Source organism: Mustelus asterias, chromosome 2, assembly GCF_964213995.1.
Source record: "Mustelus asterias chromosome 2, sMusAst1.hap1.1, whole genome shotgun sequence".
Taxonomy (NCBI): domain Eukaryota; kingdom Metazoa; phylum Chordata; class Chondrichthyes; order Carcharhiniformes; family Triakidae; genus Mustelus; species Mustelus asterias.
Window position 1 is genome coordinate 82105737 of NC_135802.1, and position 24053 is coordinate 82129789.

At 41.3% G+C, this 24053-nt stretch overlaps 1 protein-coding gene across 2 annotated transcripts in view; it reads left to right on the top strand.

The window, feature by feature from the left end:
• glcci1a (glucocorticoid induced 1a) overlaps window positions 1-24053 on the top strand; it is a 189041-nt gene that overhangs the window by 129177 nt on the left and 35811 nt on the right. For both annotated transcript variants that reach the window (XM_078238205.1, XM_078238216.1), the window contains 2 exons: window positions 7059-7211; window positions 22343-22553. In XM_078238205.1, coding sequence (XP_078094331.1) covers window positions 7059-7211; window positions 22343-22553 — 364 coding nt within the window. The remainder of the gene's footprint in view (window positions 1-7058; window positions 7212-22342; window positions 22554-24053) is intronic.

A 24053-nucleotide genomic window follows, 5' to 3' on the forward strand; every position in this document is an offset into this window, starting at 1 on the left:
GCCTCTGTACCTCAAGAGTTCTACAATCTCTCTCCATTTTAATAACATGCTGTTTTTCTATTCTTCCTGCCAAAAAGGACAAATTCACATTTTCCCACATTATATCTGCCAAATTATTGCCCACTCACTTAACCAATCTACGTCCCTTTGTGTATTCTTTGTCATCTTTGCAGCTTACTTTCCAACCTATCTTTGTGATCAGCAAATTTAGCATCCATACATTTGGTCCTTCATCCAAGACATTGATACAAATTGTTCCTGATGTTTATTTTAAAACCAGACTTTATTAAAGCACATTGTAAAAAGTTGTGAATCATATTATAATGAAGTCTTCCACATTCATAAGTAATCAGCCTTGGAAATGTCTGTGCTCTTCCAATTTTAGCCTCTGCCACAAACCCAGTTTTAATCACTGCAACAGTGCAGGCTGTGACCCTAAAGCTTTGGAAAACCTTTTCTAAATGTCACTGCCTTGCCATTTCTCTTCTCTTTTTTAAGATGCACCTTAAAATCAGAGATTTTAGTCTTCTGTCCTGATGTTGTCTTATGTAGCTTTATGCCAAAATGTTTTGATTGATATCACTCTTGTTAAATGCTTCGGGACGTTTTAATATGTTGAACAAGAAATAGGCGCAAAAATAGGTCGTATAGCCTGTCGAGCCTTCTCTGCTATTCGATATGATCATGGCTGATCTTCGGCTTCAACTCCATTTTCCCACCTGCTCCCCATATCCCTTAATTCCCTGTCCGAGCCTTAAATGTATTCAATGATGGAGCATACACAACACTTTGGGGTGGGGAATTGCAAGGATTCGCAACCCTTTAAGTGAAAGAATTTCTCCTCATCTCAGTCTTAAATGATTGTCCTCTTATCCTGAGACTGTGTCCCCCTGTTTTAGGTTCTCTGACCAGCAGAAACAATCTCTCACCCTCTACCTTATTAAGACTCTTTAGGATTTTGTAGGTTTCAGTGAGATGGCATTTCATTATTCTGAACTCCTGATATAAAGGCCCAATTTACTCCGCCTCTATCGTTAGGCAACCTTTCGTCCTAGGGACCAATTTAGTGAACCTGTGCTGTACTGCCTCCACCGTACGTATATCCTTTCCTAAATGTGGAGACTAATACTGAACATAGTATCCTAGATGTGGTCTCACTAAAACTCTGTGCATTTGCAGAAACACTTCTTTATTCTTGTACTCCAATCCCTTAGCAATAAAGACCAAAATGCCATTTGCCTTCCAAATTGCTTGCTGCACCTGCATGCTCACATTGTGTTCCTTGTACAAGAACACTCAAGCCTACTGAATGTACTATATTAATGTAAGTTGTTAAGAGTATTTAAAATGGGAAGCCAGATCTATGTTTTGGATGAGACCGTTTATTAGAACTGTATCTTTATCTTGTAATCATACTTATTCTATTTTTATCATCAATGTTGAGCATTTGAGGTGTATCTGAATGAATGTTTTTGCATAAGTAGCTGAACACACTGTCTGTGTTCTGAAGCATTGTTAGAAGCTTGGTGCATTTTTTTTCCACTATGATTTGTGTTTTTAGTACAGAGAGGACAATGTAATTTGACATTTGCTGTTATGACGTAACTCTAGGGACCTAATTAAATGCTCAGAACAGTTGGTAAAAATGCCTGAAGTCAGTGTTGGTAATGTTACAGATTCTTTGATGTGCGCTAAATTTCTGTTTTATTGCTAAGAACAGATTTTAAGTGGATAGCCTACATCAATGCCATTATTGTATGCTTGATCACTGATTCCTTCTGGCAGCCTTGTTAGATGATATTACACTGATGGAAATAATCCAATGCAATTCAAGGACAGCCAAGATGGTTATGTGCATATACCATTGAAAAATGGAAATATTGTGGGTACTTTTAACACCAAAAAATGTTGTTACAAATATAACTCCTGACCCCAACCTACTCACTTTTTTGCTTATAGCCGAGGTGGTCCGGGGTGAGAGTGTTGCAGGCAAGTAACCGCTTCGCCCAAGGCTGCAGACTCAATTCTTCAATCTGGGTGTGACCAGGGAGCAGAGGCGCAAAATACTGATCAGATGCTACCTTTAAAGGACTTTTGGGAAACCCATTTTTTGAGTTTCCTGAAAAATAATCCTCCCCACCTGCTCTCTTCCTGCCTCAGAGTTGATATTCAGTATGTCAGTTGGAAATAAGGATATGCAGCAATTTTTTAAATATTCATTCGTGGTGAGGCTAGCATTTATTGGCCATCCCCAATTCCCCTTGTGAAGGTGGTGGTGAGCGTCCACCTTGAACCGCTGCAGTCCATGTGCTGTTAGGGAGGGAGTTGCAGGATTTTGACCCAGCCACAATGAAGGATCGGTGGTATGGTTCCAAATCAGGATGGTGTGTGGCTTGGAAGGGAGCTTGCAAGTAGTGGTGTTCCCACCAAAGGCATCTTCTCCCTTTGTCCTTGGTGGTAGAGGTCACAGGTTTGGAAGGTACTGTCGAAGGATGTTTGGTGAGTTGTTGCAGTGCATCTTGTAGGTGTCATAAATTGCTGCCACTGTGCATTGTTGGTGAAGCGAGTGAATATTTAAGGTGCTAGATGGGGTGTAGTCGTGGATGGATTTGTCCTAGATGGTTGTTGCACCCATCCAGGCAAGTGGAGGGTATTCCATCACGTTGCCAACTTGTGCCTTGTATGTGGTAGACAGGCTTTGCGAAGTCAGGTGATGAATTGTTCTCAGCAGAATTTCCTGTCTTTGACCTGTGTTTGTAGTCACAGTAGAATGCAACAATTACTGAGGAGCCTCTTTAAGTATCACGGGGAAGGTCTTTTCTCACTTTGCAGTTACAGGAGAAGTGCCACAAATAACGTAGACTAATCTACATTGCCTTCATAGACCTTATCAAGGAATTTTATTTCTTCAGTAGAGACAGACTCTTTAAATTGCTACGGAAAATTGACTACCTGGCTGGACTCCTGAGCATCATTTCTTCATTCCACAGGAACCTGCACATCTCCGTTAGTTACAATGCAGCAATATTAGATGCTTTTAAGATCAGCAGTGGGGTGGGCCATGTCCTTGTGCCAACTGTCTTTGATTTTTTTTTCTCCATTCTGTTATTGTACATCTTCAACAACTCAAACGAGGCCGTTTACCTGAATGCCAGAGCTGATGGCAAGCTGTGTTGCAAGATGTGTTAGACCAAGACAAAAATGTGTAGCATTCTAGTCTGTGAGCTGCTGTTTGCCCGTGAGGCATTGTTAGCATCCCATACTAAAGCTCACTTGCAGCAGCTTGTAGATGGGTCCTCCTGGTCCTGCAAGGACTTTAGACAGATAATCAGCGACAGGAAGACCAACTTTATGGTCCAGGACATAGAGACTGCACCTTACATCGACAACCTCACTCTGCGGGTTGCTCAGGCCTTCACATCGGAGTAACAATTACCACCCATCTACCTTTCCCTGGATCAGCATCAGGACTGCTAAGGCAGCAGCCGTCATGTCAAAGTTGAGGGGTCGAGTGTGGAGCAATAGCAAACTAATTGCAAATGCAATCCTCTGTGTACCAGATGTGTGTTCTCTGCACCCTCCTTTACAGCAGTGAAGCTTGGACAAAGCAAATGAAGAATTGCCTCAAATGAAGAGGGAGAAGGAAACTTGAAACAATCGTAATCTTATCTCCTGACAGGACAGAATGCCAAATACAAAGTATGCAAATATGCAGGGATTCCAGCATGCTTGCCTTCTGAAGTCAGGAATGACACCAATGGCTGGGTCATGTGTGGCAAATGGATGACAGCCACATCCCCAAAGACATGCTTAATGGTGAGCGTGCTGTCAGTACAAGATAAACAGGCCATTCACATCTATAATACAAGGACATCTATAAGTGAAACTTCAAGTTGTCTGACTTCAGAGTCAATACATGGGAAGTACTTGCTTCTGACTGGATTGCAGTTGGGAAGGCCATGGGAAAAAGCAGAGGCACAAGGAATTGTTTAGATGGCGAAAAAGCAAACCTAGTGGAAATAAAGAAAAAAATCAATGTCCGGGCAATGCCATTCATCTGTGCCAACTGCAGAAGAGACTGCCATTTGCAAAGAAGTCTCTACAGCTGGACCAGATGTTCAATCTAGAAGTGATGTACACCATGGGCATAGTCCATCATCCACCCGCACCCCCCTCCCCCACCCAAAAGACAGACAGATGCTGAAGAGAATTAGTGACGAGGAAATGATAGAAATTTTGAACAAGTATTTTGTATCCGCCATCATAGTAGAACACAAAAAGCATGCCAAGGATAATCGAAAATGAAGAAGCAAAGGAGAGAGAGGAACTTGAAACAACCATGATCTTATTGAAACTTTGAGGGAGCTTGACAGGAGAGATGCTGAGAGGATGTTTCCTCTTGTGGGGAAACCTAGAACTGGGGGCACAGTTTAGCAATAAAGGGTCTTCTATTTAAGATGGAGTTGAAAGATAATTCTTCTGAGGGTTGTTAGTCTTTGGAATTCTCTTCCACAGAGAGCAGTGAAGGCTGGTCCTTGAATGTACTTAAGGTTTTGATCAGCAAGACAATTGAAGGTTATAGGAGCTGGCAGAAAGTAGAGGTAAGGCCACCATCAGATCAGCTATGATCTTATCGAATGGCAGAGCAGACCTGATGGACTGAGTGGGGTCCTATTTCTTATGATCTTACGATTAGAATTTATACCATATTTACTCTGAAACAGTTCCTACCAATTGGAGGGTGGCAAATGTAACCCCATGAAAAAGAGAGGGAGAGAAAAAAGGGAGAATTACAGACCAGTTAGCCTGACATGGAAGATGCTAGAGTCTTTTATAAAAGACATTATAACAAAACATTTGGAAAGCATTAACGAGATTGGACAATGCCAGCATGTATTTATGAAAGGCAAAAAAATCATGCTTAACAAATCTATTGGAGTTTTTTGAAGATGCAACTAGTAGAATAGATGAGGGAGAACCTGTGGATGTGGTGTATTTGGACTTTCAGAAGGCTTTTGGTTTGATTTATTATTGTCACATGTATTGGGATACAGTGAAAAGTATTGTTTCTTGTGCACTATACAGATAAACATATTCGTAGAGTACATAGGGGAGAAGGAAAGGAGAGGGTGCAGAATATAGTGTTGAGAACAAGAGTAAAAGATTGAGTTTGAGGGTATGCTGGGAACAGCTTGCAAAAAGACTCCATGCTCCAGCACCATCTTGAAAGAGAACATTTTTGTCAAGTTTGCTGATGTCACAAAATTGGGCAGAATTGTGTGGAGGATGCAAGGAGGCTTCAAGATGATTTTGACCAGTTGAGTGAGTGGCCAAACACATGGCAGATGCAGTACCATGTGGTTAAATGTGAAATTATACTTGAGTGTGAAAAAAGAAAGGAAGATTATTATTTAAATGGTGATATATTGGGAAGTGTGGATGTACAGGGGGATCTGGGTGTCCCTGTCCACCATAGAAATCATAGAAACCCTACAGTGCAGAAACAGGCCATTCGGCCCATCGAGTCTGCACCGACCATAATCCCACCCAGGCCCTACCCCCATATCCCTACACATTTACCTGCTAATCCCTCTAACCTACACATCTCAGGACACTAAGGGGCAATTTTAGCATGGCCAATCAACCTAACCCGCACATCTTTGGACTGTGGGAGGAAACCGGAGCACCCGGAGGAAACCCACGCAGACACGAGGAGAATGTGCAAACTCCACACAGACAGTGACCCAAGCCGGGAATCGAACCCAGGTCCCTGGAGCTGTGAAGCAGCAGTGCTAACCACTGTGCTACCGTGCCGCACCAGTCAATGAAAGAGGCAGGTGCAGCAAGCAATTCAGAAGGCAAATGGTATGTTAGCTTTCATTGGAAGAGGATTTGAGTTCAGAAATAGGAATGTCATACTGCAGTTATAAAGGGCCTTGGTGAGACCACACCTGGAGTATTGCGTGCAGTTTGACTGTCTTATGAGGAGAGATTGATTCAACTGGGCTTGTATTCATTGGAATTTGGAAGGCTGAGAGGAGGTCTGATTGAAACGCACAAAATTCTAACAGGCTGTGCAGACTAGATGCAGGGAGGATGGTTTTCCCGGTGTGTGGAATCTAGAACCAGAGGACACGATTTCAGGACATGGGATAGACCATTTAGGACTGATGAGGAACCATTTCTTCACTCAAATGGTAGTGAACCTGTGGAATTCTCTACCACAGAAGACTGGAGGCCAAGTCACTGAATGCTTTCAATAAAGAGATAGATAATTTGTTTAATTTTAATGGCATCAAGGGATATGCAGAGAAAACAGAAATATGGCATTGAGATCAAAGATCAGATGCGTTCATATTGAATGGCAGAGCAGGCTCAAAGGGCCAAATGGCCTACTCCTGCTCTGAGTTTCTATGTTTCATGTTGATGTTGCTATCGCAATTGAGTAGTGGTGTGAAATTTATATAAAAACTTTCAATAGTATGCGCTCTTTGCTTTTCCTTTCCTTCCTGCCTAACTTTCCAAACATCCTTTTAAATACACTTGCAATACTCCTGAATTGACACAGCAGAGAAGCACCCACCCTTCTCGCAAACATCTTCTCATGCAGCTTTTAATCCTGGGCATGAGGAGGTGTGTGATAACAAGCCTCCATTTAAAAGACAAATCTTCTGCTTGTTGACTTTCTTGCTTCTCCTTCTGCCCAGTGTTAGAGCCCAGATAGAGAGAATTCATCATTTGGGGAAAATACTTGCTGGACCTCCAACCTTATACTTTGGTTTGGCCAGTCTCAGCATTCAGTGCCACAATTGTGCGAGTGATTTTTGTGTGTATATACATACATACTTCCGATAGTAGTTGCCCACAGTTAATGCTGGTGAAACGAGATGTGTTACATTTCAAAAATGGCTCCGAACTCCGTATCTCAATATATTGGTTTTGTGATTTACACAATATCAGCTTTAATATGTTAGTTTGCAGGAATGTACCATTGCTGCTTTGTGAATGTTCATGCTAGTATTCTGAAATCCTTTTCAAAATGTTTTTATTCTTCGTAGGCCACTGCAGCAAGATTTATCCCAGGTCCAGCATCAAACATTACTGTTTCAAAATCGGCAATTTCACGGGTCCAGAACAGTGTTGAAGGCATAAATCAAGAAATAGAAAGAATGTTTATTAAAAACAGTGGAGAAAAGGAAGAACTGTCAAGGGTAAGTGCAGGCTTAGCCTTTATTGCCAATGCATTTATGTAGCTGAGATAAATGACTCTATCTATATCTACGTATAAACAAGCCAGTCTTATTATAAAGAGAAAAGGAAAATGTACAAATGCTAGGAATAAAATAAATTATTGAAATGCAGGAATGCTTCATCATCTGAAGGAGGAAAGATCAGTTAGTGTTCCAATAGGAAATCTTCATCAGACCTATTTTCAGGAGTCAAGCTTTTTCCAGTTTTATTATGGATTGAAAAGATTGACGATGCTACAGTTGAACCATCTCACAAAAGCTATTTGAATAGTGAGTTCCACCTTGGCTGTAGATTTGAATGTATTGATTTGGCGGCATCCTTATTTCTCGGAGAAGTGTAGATGATGCGCCATTGCTGATTAAATACTTTGTAACACGATATTCAAAGACCCATGTAGTTAGCTGTGCAGTAACCAGTGCTACGGTAGTCTTTTGCACAAATGAACTCGATCACTAGTGAGATTCTGTTTTTCCAAGTGCCTGGATCCTGTTAGAACTGTAATGGGTGAATTAAATCCCAGTGGTGACATCATTAATTTGATTGCATCATTCTCCTTTTGTTTTTTTAATTAGTGGGAATGTTTTTAACATGCTTGTTATTGCACTGATCTTATGACTGTGGCCATTGATCTAATCTGTTTGGGTTAACATGACATGTTTCTTTCTCCATGAAGACTACTCGGTAAGCGAATTAATTAATGACTTACCGTTCATGTGGCACGTTTCCCTCTGCACGTACCTTGGGTGTCATATTTGGTGGACTTTTCCACACTAGCTTTGAATTCTATGTTAATGCTTAGCCAGAGAAGAGATGTGCCCAGAAATTGCAAAGGTCATAAATTGTTGCCTTAGGCCACAGGACTCTGGCTAAAATCATAGAAATCATAGAAACCCTACAGTGCAGAAGGAGGCCATTCGACCCATCGAGTCTGCACCGACCACAATCCCACCCAGGCCCTACCCCCACATATTTTACCCGCTAATCCCTCTAACCTACGCATCTCAGGATTCTAAGGGGCAATTTTTTTTAACCTGGCCAATCAACCTAACCTGCACATCTTTGGACTGTGGGAGGAAACCGGAGCACCCGGAGGAAACCCACGCAGACATGAGGAGAATGTGCAAACTCCACACAGACAGTGACCCGAGCCGGGAATCGAACTCGGGACCCTGGAGCTGTGAAGCAGCGGTGCTAACCACTGTGCTACCGTGCCGCCATTGGGAGAGGATCATATTGGGGAAAGGAATTTCTTTATATTTCTCTTTTCATTTTGGCTCTGTTTTGCAATTTTTTCAATGTCAATTTTGTCAACTTACAAAATCCTTTTTCACCTCGTTGCTCTTCATTGAGTTGTTTTCTCTTTATTCAGTCCAATGATTGTTTTTGTTTAAATGAAAACACATTCACTTGTATAATTTGCCAAAATATCACATTCTGCTGGTGTATTGAGAGTTGGATTGGTGCCCCAGAAAATGGTAATGTTTGATCGCAAAAATTATAATTTTGCTAAGCATATGTTCAAGAGGCTCTTATCACCTCTTGAGTCTTAATCATTTTCTGCAGCGTGCTTTGTTCGACTACAATGTCACCCCCACCACCACAACCCCATCACCTTTTCTCATGGGTCTCGCTTGATCTTACAGCTGCATTACTGAAGACAAGTCCTCATGGATATTTGGCTAAGCTCTTGCTTCTGGTTGGGCTTGCACAAAACTAGAGTGTTGCTGGAAAACGTAAGCAAGCCCGCTGACTGTGTGGACTCACGGTGGACCTGTCAGCGCTGGGATTGTCGCAGGGAGACTTTTAGCCGACTGGAACTGGGCGCAGCGATGTTGCACCCAGAATGGCTTCCAAGTAACAAATAGCACTTTTGATTGGAATGGCCTGCTCTGCTGGGCAAGTACTGCACTGGGCGGAGGAGGTGAAATGTCACGGAATAGCGGAACAAAGCATGCTGCACAAAACGATTAAGACTCAAATCCCTACCACTGAGATGTCAGATTTCTGGCAGCAAAACCTATTGGATTGATTTCCTAAAGGATGAGCAGAATTTTGCCACTGAGGTTTTTTAAAGATATTTTCTGTATTAAAAAATCTGCCATGGTAGGATTTGAACCCATGTCCCCAGACCATTATCCTGGGTCTCTGAATAACTAGTCCAGTGACAATACCACTACGCCACTGCCTCCCACATACATTTCTAGATATTGCTCTTGTTTAAGAGGAGTTTAGAAAAATCAGTGTGGATCTAACTGAGGTGTATAAGAAGATGAGGGGAATTGACAAAGTCGGCATGGGGAGAATGATCTGGAAGAAGAGGATAAGGGGTGGCAGATTTAAAACAGAGATGAAGAGAAATTACTTCTCTCAATGGGTTGGAGAGTCTATGGAATTCACTACCCCAGAATGTGGTGGATGCCGGAACATTTGAGTAAGGAATATGTGGACAGGTTTTTAATTAGTAAGGGTTGGAAGGGCTATAGTGAACGGGCAGTAAAGTGGAGTTGAGGCCGAGATGATATCGGCCATGATCGTATTAAAAAGCAGAGCAGGCTGGAGGGGTAAATTGCCTTCTCTTCTTAGTTATGTTCTTAGTGCTTTGGGATGTTTTCTACAGTAAGTGGATATGTAAATATAAGTCATTCTGGAGGCAATCACATCATTCAATGAACAGGTATTTCCTGCTTCTCTAGGAGTGAGTTTTGAATCAATTGCATATGCACACATGAATATAGCAAGCCACAAACTGAAACTCATCATGAAATTACATTTTTTACGTACATGTCATGTATGGGTTTAGAAATTTGTGACCTGCAACCTGGACATGATGGTACTATATCCCAAATGAAGCCCCAACATTTCTGTCAAGGAGAAGAATGAAGGTGTAGTCTCCAGTGTTGGCACTCCTGATTACAAAGTGGATGTGTCTGAACATTGAGTGAGAATAAAAATTGGTTGTGATGCCTTCCCATGATTGACTTGACTTTTTTGCTTCTTCTGTTATGAATAGCCAGTTGAATCAGGTGGTTGGTGCCCACTAAACCTTATTTTAGTATGGTTTGCTGGGGAATTGAAATTAACGCACCTGGTCAATAATGTTTAGATATCAGCCTTTCCTTAGTTGCACTTAATTTTAAACATTAAAAAATGGGGGGAATCTTGGTTTTTCCAGTGGGAAAACAGGCATGTTCCTCTCCAGAAAACCAGTCCGTTTTCTCTCCAGACCTTATGACACTCTGCCAAAAACCATCAAGGGGCTGTGTTTCACTCCATCATGCAGGGGCAGAGCCTAAGCACACCAGCAAAACCCAGCTGCACTGAAATCGGGGCGCCATCTTTAAACTGAGTCACGATCAGAACCTGAGTAAACCTCCCCAGCGCACGGAGATCTCAGTGGCTGCCCTTCCCCGCCTCGACTGGAGCCATCGCTGGCATCCTCTGCTCCTCCATCTGAGCCTGGCCCATGACCAAATCTAAATGGTCTCTTGATGGTCTTCAAGAGAGGAAAACATTAGTGGAAAACTTTAAATAATATGTCAAAAATATATTTCAGCAGAACCATGTCAGTTATGGCCAAAAGAGTAGATTATACGTTGTGCTGGTGGGTTATTTAGTGCAGTTCTGAATTTAGCAATTTTTGAGGGGTAGGGGGAAGATAAGATGATAAAGAAATGAAAAATTAAACTATAGAAAAATCAAATGCGCAAAACATGCATAAATTACAGTAACTGATGATTTGTTAACAAACTTGAACGTAACGATTGTCAAATGAGGAATTCACTGCATCAGGTTATTAGGAAAATGACTTTGGTAAGGTGGACTGTCCCCTCTATTATTAGGGTTCTGAACAAATATATGTCTTCCAGTTTGTTCTGATCACTTAATAAATCCCATCAGGAAAAGTGAAATGATCATTGTGCACTGGGATGGATTTGGATTTGCCTGTAAACTATATCGAAACAAATACAAAGGTGCAGGTCACTTTTTCCATGTGCTCACTTGTTGTGCTGTGTTTTCAATAAGTTGGAGGGTGGATACTGTTGATGTTGAGATATGTCACTCCTCGGACTTTGACAGTTGTGGTCGAATTTGAATACCAAAATGCCCAACGTAATTGAGCTTTTTAAATGTCAAATATTGTGATCCGTTAAAAGGAGCCTGCACTGCTTACAGAGTTGAATCTTCCAGGTGAATAGGATCAGAATGAACAAATTGCAAAATAAGTTTACGTTCTAGTAATTGAGTGTGTGTCATGATCCGCTGAAAATATGGCAGGGTTGGAATTTGTACACCTCAATGACTGCAACCCTCTGCCACTACCACCTCCACTGATAGCATTTTCCCTGGGACAAGGGTCCTAATTTTACCTGCAGGTCAGGTCATTTTCCTTGGGACAAGGGCCCTAGTTTTATATGTAGGATATGCCTAAGGCAAATGTCTCTCTCTTCACCACTCCCTGCTGAGAGGAACTGTGAATTGGTTTATCTGTAGCAATGAAAGGATGCTGCTGCTTAAAGATCAGATGCATGGAAAATTGTAGAATCCGTGTGAGAGCAAAGAAGGTTACAGATGGCAGAAGAGGAACAAGAGCATCAGAGCGCTAAAATTCTCAAAGGATTTAGTGGAGTTAACAAGGTTAGGGCAAAGAGAAACCCCAGGTATTATGTGGGGTGGGGGGGGGGTGGAAACACATGTGCAGCTCTGGTGGCAAAGACTGGCATAACCCACCGAGTACATGGTTGGGGACTACAGCTGTCTTGTACAGTGTAGGAAAGCTCCATATATGACTGCTTTGGTCTGTGGACCCTCTGGAGTGAGTATCTGCTGGTAGTTTTGCTGCCTGTATACGTGTTGCCAAACTCTGCAGCTTTTATCCATGTTTCTGCATTTACTCTACTTCAAAGCACAGAAACAGTAGAATTCCAAAAGTTCATTTCCCCAGCTGACGTGAAGCAGCTGGAAGAGCCAAGCAGAAACAAAAGGACTGATGGGGAGTAAACCACAGCTTTGCCTTCGTTCACATGGGTAGCTGCAATGACAGTGGGAATGAAAGGCGGAAAGGTTTATTTTGGAAGAAACTTTCCTGTTTGTATAACCTCTGCATCACTAAAAATAAGTCAGGATAATCCAAGTAGGCCATACGTACTCCTCTCTCTCTGGCAAGGAAACAGTATCAAATATGAATCAACTTAAGTTCCTTGACCAGTTTTAGACATGCCTGCACACACTACTTTAGGAGTTAAGTAATGTGAGAAAAATAGTAACTTCCAGTAGCTTACCCTTGAGACTGACTGATGTCATGTTGTTTGCTGTCTTTGTTTGGAGAAAATTCTGCTCATGAAAGAATCTATCTCTACCAGGAGAGTAGCATTTTTTTTTCCCAATTGTGTACCCAGCTTCCAAGCAACAGCAGATCCCAGGTGAAATAGGTCATTGGGTACAAGACTAATTTAGTCAAAGCAAGCACTTCCTTAAAATACATTTTATTTTAATTTATCTGTTTGCTAATGACTTTGGGCTGCAAATCCTTCCATGACAGGTCTCTATCCAAGAGCATTTCTGCCACCAAGAACAAGACAGGTTTGCCAGACACTTCTTAAAGAAGCTTGGGCCATGAAGCTATTGTCATTTAAACCCTGATGTCCTTTGGGAAACTGGCTGCCTTTACCCAGTCTGACCTACATGTGACTCCAGTAACATCAACATAGTTGACTTCTCACTGCCCTTCTCGAGCAAACTAGCAAGCCACTTGGTTACCACTATCACCTCCAAGCAATTGGGAATTGGCAATAAAAGCAGGCCTGCTATGTCCACATCAAGAGAATTTTTAAAAATCCTTCCTGGAAAGAAGAAATACTTTAAATACGACAGGATATTCCATCTACATTGTGTAGAAATGGAATTTAAAGCAGGCTCCAAATATGGAAGCATCAGTTCTATGGAATAAAATATATTTCATTCATAGTGCATGATTGATGTTCATCTCCTTTACTTTGGATATCTGACTTACTACAGCTGATGGATTTGAAGATAAATCAGTCATTCGAGTATCCTATTCTTGTGTCTAGTTTTGTCTAGTGAACAAAGACTCACCAAACAATTACCAAGCCCATTGACGCATTTCCCTTGTCTCCACCATCCTCCCCATAGTGAAGTTCCCAGCGGTGGGATGGGTGTGAGACGCAAAATGGTGTAGACATCGGCGGGACCGGAAGATCCTGTCAGCCAATGGCATACTGCCTGATATGGAATGCAAAGGCCTACACCTGAAGGACTGCAGTGGTTTAAGAAGTCAGCTCAGCAGCATCTTCTCGAGGGCAATAAATGTTGGGAAAAATTTTCCAGCCCTTCCTGCCGGCAGGATCCTCTGGTCCTGCCAAAGGTCACTCCTCATGGTGGAGTTTCCAGCGGTGGGATGGGTGTGAGACACAATGGCGTAGACATCGGCGGGACCAGAAGATTCTGCCGCTCTGCTGTGGGGGCGGAGGGGGTGGAAAATCCCATTCGCTGGCTTAGCTAGTGATGCCCACACCCCATAAATGAATTAAAAATGTTTGTCCTTGTGCTCATTAGAGTGACAGATGTGAATAGTGGGAAAAGGAACACTCTCAATTTTGCCATTCAGCCTCCAGTTTAAGCACCCCCTGTTTACATAAGAACTACGAGTAGGCCATCTTGCCCCTTGAGCCTGTTCCGCCATTCAAAAAGATCATGGCTGATCTTTTCGTGGACTCAGCAACACTTACCTGCCTGCTCACCATAACCCTTAATTCCTTTACTGTTCAAAAATGCCTTGCCTTAAAAACTTTCAATAAGGTAGCCTCAACTGTATCACTGGGCAGGGAATTCCAGCTTCAGGACCCTTTGGGTAAAGAAGTTCCTCCTCAACTCGGTCCTAAATCTGCTCCCCTTATTTTGAGGCCATGCCCCGTAGTTCTAGTTTCACCTGCCAGTGGAAACAACCTCCCTGCTTCTATCTTATCTATTCCCTTCATAATCTTATGTTTCTATAAGATCTCCCCTCATTCTTCTGAATTCCAATGAGTATAGCCCCAGTCTACTCAGTCTCCCCTCAAACCAAAACTCTCAACTCCGGAATCAACCTAGTGAATCTCCTCTATAACCCCTCCAGTGCCTGCATATCCTTAAGTAAGGAGACCAAAACTGTACGCCGTACTCCAGGTGTGGCCTCACCAGCACCTTATACAGCTGCAACATAACCTCACTGTTCTTAAACACCATTCCTCTAGCAATGAAGGACAAAATTCCATTTGCCGCCTTAATTACCTGCTTTTCCTGCAAACCAACTCCTTGTGATTCTTGCACAAGGACACCCAAGTCTCTCTGCACAGCAGCATGCTGCAATTTTGTATCATATAAATAATAGCCAATTTTGCTGTTATTCCTGCCAAAATGGATGACCTCAAATTTACCAACATTGTACTCCATCTGCCAGACTCTTGCCCATTCACTTAGACTATCTATATCCCTTTGCAGACCTTCAGTGTCCTTTGCACACTTTGCTCTGCCGCTCATCTTCGTGTCATCTGTGAATTTTGACACACTACACTTGGTCCCCAACTCCAAATCATCTGTTTAAATCGTAAACAATTGCGGTCCCAACATTGATCCATGAGGCACACCACTAGCCACTGATCACCAACCAGAAAAACACCCATTTACCCCTCACTCTTTGCTTTCTGTTAACCAATCCTCTATCCATGCTAATACATCACATTGCGTATAACAAAGCTTAGTCATAGAATAAAGCTTTATCTGTTCTTCCCAACAATGTGGATCATAACCCAGCCTTATTGCACCAATGTGGCATTTCTATTTCCTACGCAAGCCATCGTGTGGCCATTTGAGAAAGATTGTTCTTCAGTTCCAAGTTATGGTGTGGACTGTGTAGCAATGTTATTTTTTCTAGCAATTCTGATAAACCTCCGTGTAACCATACAACAAAGGTTCACTAGACTAGTTCCTGGATAAGGGGATTGTCCTATGAGGAGAGTATGAAGAGGCTCATACCATATTGGCTAGATTGCCTTGGGGCCTGCTGCCTCTCAGTGCCAGGGACCTGGGTTTGATTCCCGGCTTGGGTCACTGTCTGTGTGGAGTTTGCACATCCTCCCCGAGTCTACATGAGTTTCCTCCGGGCGCTCCGGTTTCCTCCCACAGTCCAAAGATGTGCAGGTTAGGTGGATTGGCCCTTAGTGTTGGGGGACTAGCTAGGGTAAATGTATGCGGTTATGGGGAAAGGGCCTGGGTGAGATTGTGGTTGGTGCAGACTCCAACCCCACAATGGCCGCCTCCTGTAGGATTCTATGATTCTAAGAATGAGAGATGATCTAATTGAAACATGTAAAATTCTTAAGGGGTTTAACAGGGCAGATGCTGCAAAAATGTTTTCCATGGCTGGGAAATCTAGGATGTGAGGGGGGTTACAGTTTCAGAATAAGAAGTTGGCCATTTGCAACTAAGATGTGGCAGAAATTTCTCACTCGTGAGTCTTTTTTAGAATTCTCTATCTCAGAACTATGGTGAGTAAATTCAAGAAAGATTGTGATAGATTTTTGCGTATAAAGGGAATTAAGGAATATGGCAATAGTGTGGAAAGGTGAAGTTGAGGTAGAAGATCAGCCATGACCTTATTAAATGGCAGTACAAGCAAAAGCAACCAGTTGGTCGTCTCCTCTTATCTCAGTTTTTATGTCCTTATATTGGTGGTCTGTTTAAAAGTTTGTTTGTTGGGTTTTTGATCTGTATATCTGTATGAAGACTGTTTCAAACTCTGTCTATAACTTCTTTCTACAGGACTTAGTCTATTTGCTTTTTGGGAGGAAAAGCTACATTATCCACCAGTTCGTGTTTATTTACATTTTTTTTGAGGAGGTGGTTGTGGGTAGAGAGATATCAAGTTTTTTGGCACTACAACACTATATCACAGTGTTCAACATTTATTCACTTATTAAGACTATGACTGTTAAAAGATGATTTGTTTTTGTAAGTTAGTATCTGCTAAGTTTTTAAAAAATGTGTAGATTGTACCATTACAGATAGATTCCTTTTTTAAAAAAAAACACTCTTCCAAGTGATAAGTCACAATTTTCTCTCAATGTGGTTTGCTGCTTCGCGCTTCTCATAAATATTGTGCTTAAAGTGGTTTTTTTAATGTTGTATGATGATATTTCCAGGAAAATCCTGAGTAATCGCATTCCTCAAAGAATGGACTGCATTTATAAAGTTTATTGTGGTATCAATTGTAAACTTAATTGCCTTGTTTTCTGTTGTAATTTGATGCAACCTTTTTATTTATACAATGATATTTTCATGCAACACTGATGGGTGATTACTGTTTCATCGATATGTATTTATTAGGTGATAGTGTTGTATAAGATGCTGGCCATGAAAATTAAAAGGCCTGTGTTGAATGGCTGTCAGTTTACTTCAAATGCAAAGCTGTTGTTTTGCGAACGACATTGCACCTTGTCTTGCCTCATTTGTCTGATTGTGCAGCTCCTGGTTTGCAAATGCTACAAGCTCAAATCTTTCAACTTGTGAAATGTGAAGTGATTTATTGTGGCAATTTCCAAAACTGACTTCTGTGCTGCAACTGGAATGTGAAGTTGGAATTTGGTTTGTTAATCCAATAACCTCTTCAAACACTTGCGCTTACTGAAATGTTTTAATTATGACACACTGCTTTGGCTGATGTATACTTAGGTGGCAGTTATACTGAAGCTTTTGGTCACTGGCTGGTATTTGTAATGTATATTACGCAGTGGCCAGACTGGATATGCTCCTAACAAACACATGCTTTTTTTTGTTCAAAAATATACTGATTCATAAAATATATGAAAGCATTAGAAATCATTTCAAAATGGTCATTAGAGTGCTTAGATATTCAAGTTGTTGCCAAAAATGTTTTATGCATGTGTATGCAATCAAACCTTGTTCCCGAGAAAGGAGCGACGGGTTTCTATGACATTATAAATTTTCCATCATCGTTATTTAAAGAAGAGACTTCTGGGGAACCTGGACACATTTAAACTTTGCAATGGGCTGGAGTTATGCTGCATTCTGTGTTTTCAAATGCTGAGATGGTCCTCTGAAAAGCAGAGACAAGGATGCAGTGCCCCAGTATCTGATTTTGCCACTTATGCTGCCATTCCCTGGTCATTACATCTGAAACCTCTTCCTAGCAAGATAGAAAGTGGCTTTTGTGAATGTTCTTCCTGCATGTGAGCCATAGCTGCAGAATTTTGTAAGGACAGCATCTCTCGAAAGAATATGCAGTCAAAAGTGCTGAATTGAGCGCTTCAGATCTTGTTGTAAGAAGATCTGATTTCAAAAGTCACTTGAAAGCCGCCAAACTAATTTTGACCAGGAAATGTTGCGTTTGGCGCCTATTTATTTCTATTATGTGCCTCATCTGGCTGGTGGTGGTGGGGTAGGGAAGAAATTGAATGGATGAATGAACATCAGCAACATGTGCAGTGGTACAAGTAGGATACCCCGAAGTTGTAGACCACTGCTTTAGTGAAAGATAAAGATTTTGCATACATGCTAAATGTTTACACAGAGTGAGATCTGAGAATATGAGGTGATGCATTTTGGTAGATCGAACCAGGGCAGGACTTTGTCAATGGTAGGGTGTTGGGAAGAGTTATAGAACAAAGAGATTTAGGGTACAGGTTCATAGTTCCTTGAAGGTGGAGTCACAGGTGGACAGAGTGGTGAAGAAGGCACTCGGCATGCTTGGTTTCATTGGTCAGAATATTGAATACAGGAGTTGGGACGTCTTGTTGAAGTTGTACAAAACGTTGGTGAGGCCACACTTGGAATACTGTGTGCTGTTCAGGTCACTCTATTGTAGAAAATATATTATTAAACTAGAAAGAGGGCAGAAAAGATTTACTAGGATGTTACTGGGACTTGATGGTTTGAGTTCGAAGCAGAGGTTGGAAAGACTGGGACTTTTTTCCCTGGAGCTTAGGAGACATAGTGGTGATCTTATAGAGGTCTATAAAATAATGAGGGGCATAGATCAGTTAGATATTCACCACCTTTTCCCAAAGGTAGGGAAGTCTAAAACTAGAGGGGGTAGGTTTCAGGTGAGAGGGGAGAGATACAAAATGGTCCAGAGGGGTCATTTTTTCAGAGGGTGGGAGTGTCTGGAGCAAGCTGCCAGAGGTAGTAGTAGAGGCGGGTACAATTTTGTCTTTTAAAAAGCATTTGGACAGTTAGATGAGTAAGGTGGGTATAGAGGGATATGGGCCAAACGCAGGCAATTGGGAATAGCTTAGTGAAATGTGAATGCACAGAACAGTGGTGGGCAACCAACTGAGGGAATGGACAAGTTGGGCTGAAGGGCCTGTTTCCATGCTGTAAACCTTTGACCCTATGACTCAAATAGTAGATGAGTATTCTATATTTCGCTCAATTATAAATGAGTGGAGAAGAGATCCTGCAAGTTTTTCCTTTTGTAAAAGTGTGTATGATAGGGTTGGTAAAGCGGAGATTAGACTAGCACCAGTAACATGGTGCTACATGTTTTCAATTGGTATGAAACATAATCGCAGCATGAGCCTGATGTCAAAGAGCAGCATATCTGAGGACTGTAGAAAGTCATGAATAAATGTTTCAAGCTCCTGCCCAATTTTCTAATAAACACTTGATAGGTTTAATCTCTCCTTTGTTGGAAATTGTGGAAAATTGTATCTTGGAAACAAAACCCAGCCAGTTGCACATAATCAGCTGGCTCTGGACAAGTGTGACCTCCCTTTTCTCAAGGATTCTGAATGGGTGAAAGGGGACCTATCAACAATGCAGTTTAGGGGGGCTGTACCAATTTTCCATTGGACTTTTCTTATTCCAATCATTCTTCCAATTCTGACTGAGTAAATGATCTCTCTCTGTAATCGTCCACCAAGTTTATCTGGTCACTTTTTGATTTAAATATTAATTATGCCCTTTCATATGCCTCCTCTTGATAATATAGCTGAATTATCGGAGTGGGTCCCCAATGTTTTCCCGTGGCCAGGCAAATTTCCCAGTCAAGTAGCTGGATGGAGAATGTACAGGACAGTGGTGGGCAACCAACTGAGTTTGCAAAACTTGAATTTCCTATGGGACTCACAGGTCCCACAAAGTGTCAGAGGCTTGCTTGCCTGTCATCATGGGGCTGGTAAACTTTCACCCAAAAAAGTAGCTACTATCAGCAACTTGGTCTACTGTAAGCAAAAGGAACCAACAAATGGGAAGGGGTTTCCCCTCCAGTGTCCATCTGACATGGTATACTACAGTGCCCTCAAAACCAAACATTATTTAAATCAGTTTATGGAGGAAACATCACCTGGCCAATTACAGAACAGGGTTCTGCCTTTGCTTTAGTTCTGTCAGCATCACAGACTAATATCTATATTGCGCCAACATTCATATATAGGTAATGCTAGCTAAACCTAACATGACCTACTGAGATGTTATCCTGATGAAAATTTATAAATGGAAATAATCTAAAGGTAGATCTTGAAGATTTGAAATGATTGGAACAATGGCCATTTCCTTTGGCAGCTTGTTTTGCTCTGGGATTGTTCTTGGGAAGAAAGATTGTGTCAGCAATGTCTTGGAAACAAATAGTCTTTGTGGTTTGTGTGGATGGCTACCTTGTGTTTTATCACTGCTGTAGAGTACCAGGTACTTGTTTCTGTCAGTTCCCACCTGTCCATTCCATATTTTGTAGAACATGGTCAGTCTATTTTTCCTTCTATTGCTGCAGTGATTTCCATTCCCATTTCAAATTCTGCAGAATCATGCAGTAAATTTTTAGATCTCTTCAATCTTATTTATATCTCTGACTATATAAGGATCCCGCACACAACCTGTGTACTCCAGGATTAGGTAAAAAAATGTTTGGTAAGCTACAATTTGAATGTTTTTGTTGCAATACCAAAAGATTCTTCCTCAGAAATCTAGAAACCCTGTTTGCTTTAGATGCTATCTGCTGAATGTGGAATCCTCATTGAACATTGTCAACCCCCAGGTATGATTGTGTATCTGAGTGTTGGATAATTTGAAGACAAACCTTTAAGCTGTCTGTTGGTGGATCCTTTTTGTTGGCAGTGCACACAGCATTTTTTGATATTGAATGTCATCTCCCATTGGTCCTGTCAGTTTTGCAATTCCAGAAGATGATAATGCAGTGAATTGATATGATCTTGAGTTTTTCCTGATGTGTAAACTACCCAGTAAACATCCTGTCTCTTTTTTAGCTGGTTGGGAAAGTCCTTTATGTATATCAAGTAAAGATCCCAGCATAGTTCCCTGGGTACTCAGGAGAGGATTTCTGAGAGGTTGATTCCCTATTACACGTCACTCTTGGTCTTCTGTTGGTTAGGAAGTACCGGATCCAATTTAATAATGTTCCCTCATTCCATAGTAGTGGAGCTCAGACAAATGCTTTTCATGAGGAACTTTGTTACAGGCTTTCGAGAAGTCTAGTATTGCCATGTGAGTAGCTTCATCTCTTTCGAGACTTGAAGCTAGGTCACCAACAGTATGTGAAAGTTGTGTTTTAATAGATGAAAACTGTATTTCAGTTGGGAGCAGGGAGAATGCAAGTCCCAAATTCTTCCTGGCATTAATCCTTCATGAGAAAAGTCTATACTGTAGACTTTTATTGATACTATTGTGATGTTTTTTACTTATAACAGTATCTCTCCTTTAAAGCTAGCCTCTGCTTTCTCAATTTTGGTGAATTTTAAATGAGTAAAGATGTTAAGCTTGTTCTAAGTAATTGCAGTATTAAAGTCAAATGACTCCAGCTTAATGGAGAATTGCTGAAAGGTAATCTGTCTGCATATCTGGACGTCACTCCATACTTAGAATTATGGGTATGTACAGATATCTTCCTGCCATATCGTATTTTACTAATCAAAATGGGTTTGATTGCATTTTCACCTCATTGATATATGTGCTTTATATTAAAATAATAAACCACTTCTGCCCTCTGGGGCTGAGACTGGAAATTGCATTGCATATGACTGCTTCACTTCGGTGTCTGCCTGTTGACACCATGTACCAACCGCAGCATTGGAGGGAAGGATTTATAACTCAGTTAGTTCCTGCTAAGGGAGATGTTTTTCAGGTACCAGTTCATTTCCAGCGCACTTGAAATGAGTGTCTGTAGGCTTTGATTGAGGCAATCTGTTGAAATGGATTGCACCCCTGCTGAGATGTTGTAATTTACAGGCCTTAGTTGAAAGGGGGCTTGATGAAGTCTTAATATGTTACTTGGTTTGTCTGGAAACCTTTGAATAAGGTAGAATGAAAAATTTGCACCAGTGCTTCTCAATGAGTATTGCAAGCAATGAGGTGCCATAAGGCCTAAAGGATAACACTTACCCAAACTCAATGTCAAATGGGATTTACTGCATTATGAGTGACACTAATCTGCATTCTAAAATTGGGGTCGTTCCCTTTGAAGTTGTTGCATTACAGGTCATGTTGAGTAGTGATCTTAGCAGTGTAGAGTGTCATTTATCTTTTAAAGGGGTCAAGCATTTCTGATTAATTGCATTTCTGGGACCTTTTGAAGGCCGATTAAATTAATGTCCATGAATATAACTGTAGAATAAAGCCATAAGTCTGTTGATGTCCCTTTAGCGCACAGACCAGCACAAATGCCTCAGTATTCAGAAAGAATTGTATCATATGAGGCATTTTGGTGAGTGCATTTATTTGAAATCCCATCTGTTACGTTCACATCATTGTGTGGTTTTCTGTGAAATAATCATTAAAGGTAAGGCGGGCACTGTTTGTGTTTCAGTACTCTGCTTTGGCCTTAATTTCGTACAAATACGGTTGAGGCTAGTTTTACATCTGTGAACTTTAGTTTGACAGTAAATGTAACAGATTTTAATTTGACACGGTTAGGTCTTTGGGAAGTATGCCCCCTGTAAGACATGCACGTGTTGTGTGTGTGAGTTCTTGCACATGGAGGATTTATAATCTTGAGTTCTGTGGAAAGATTAGCATTAACCTTGCTGCTGCTGTTATAATAATGTAGCACTGTTCATTTATGTTCTAGCCCCTGGAGATTCCTGATGGCCACCGAGCACCTTTCCCTTCCCACTACCGTAGCAGCAGTACTCGCAGTATTGACACACAGACACCCTCTGTCCAAGAGCGCAGCAGTAGCTGCAGCAGCCACTCTCCATGTGTCTCCCCTTTCTACCCGAATGGATCTCAGGAGGGAAGCCCATGCTCAGCAGAAGACCTTCAGTATGACAGGGACAAAGGTGAGAGAATAGGCTTCAAAATTAGTCTCTGAATGCTGTTGATGATTTTACTTCCCATTGACGACCTGCACACGGTTAGACTGGACTGTTGCCTAATTTGGTGTGGGCTTTACTACAAAATGTTACATGGGTTGATCCTACCAGCCATTATTTAAATGTGTAGAGATAATGATCCATGCAGTACTGAGTAAAAATAAATAAATTACACAAAGATTGTTCTATCATTGCACATGGTCATTTGCCTGTCAAACTAAACAATATCAGTCCTATACACTCAGTAAGAGAAGTTATTATTGCTGTAAAGAGGGCAATACCAAATCCTATTTTGCTATTAGAAAGTGTTGTAAACATCCAAGATTTGAAGTTTCAGGTATCAGGCATTCAGGTTCTTGAAATGACCATGCTAACTCTGGAGTGGACTTCTAACAAGAGGCGAGGGAGGAGAGAAGGGAAAGTAATTGGGGAGAGCAGATCATGTGGAATGTGTATGGCCGTTATCCCATTGAAATCTTAAGATGAGAGTACTATAATGGGCAATCTATTTCATGACATTACCACTTATGAGGTGAAGATGCACCTCAGGGTCTCCTCTACCATATTACCCCTACTCTTCCATCAGCTTTCTGTTACCACTGCTCAAAATTTAGACTTAATTCGAAATGTGTAAATACTTTCAAGTTCAAGTCGAGAGCAGTTGTAGCAGCACCAGCTGTCATGGTGAGAACAGGAAATCAGCAGAGAGGAGGGTTAAATTGGTTATGAAGGCTCTGGAAAAGTCCAGATAGGGCAGCCCAGGCTGATGGTGTTTTGAGAAGGCTGGTAGTTCAGAATGGCTCCTTTTTTATGTGCCATTCTTTCTGGTGGGATTTGAAAGTCCAGAAATAGACTGAGAGTTGATAACTCCAGAATTCAAATAGTTCTACGATGTTTCTTCATGACCTGGGAAGTTAATCCAGTATAAAGAACTTTAAGGAATTGAGTTAACCTTACCTTGTTTCAATATGAACCTACTTGCAAATATGAAACAAATTACGTTTTTGTTACTATTTCCCACTATTTCTGACCGCTATCGTACCTTTTTCTGCGTCATTACTCAACCACATCTAGCTCTGCATCCTCCTTCATGGAACATTCAACATACTAAATCCTCAATACCTTCCAGAAACCACCCCTATTTTGATCTCGAACTTTGTCTTGTCTCAGTCCAGTTAGGTTAGTTCAAATTCCCTGTTGTTAAAACTGTTAATGCTGCAAGCATTTCTAAACTGCCTGCAAACCACCTAAATAGTGTAATTCATCAGTGGTATATAACCTGTTCCCAGTGAGTTAACAGGCCCCACGTTATTTCTTAACTCAATCCAGACTAACACTTTTTTTTAATGGCTATTATTTTACCCTTGATTAATGTCATTGCTCCTTTTTTTCTTCTCATCTGAAAGTTTTAAGCTGAACCATTTAATCAAGGCTGCAACATCAGGTCCACCCTTCATTCTAATTAAT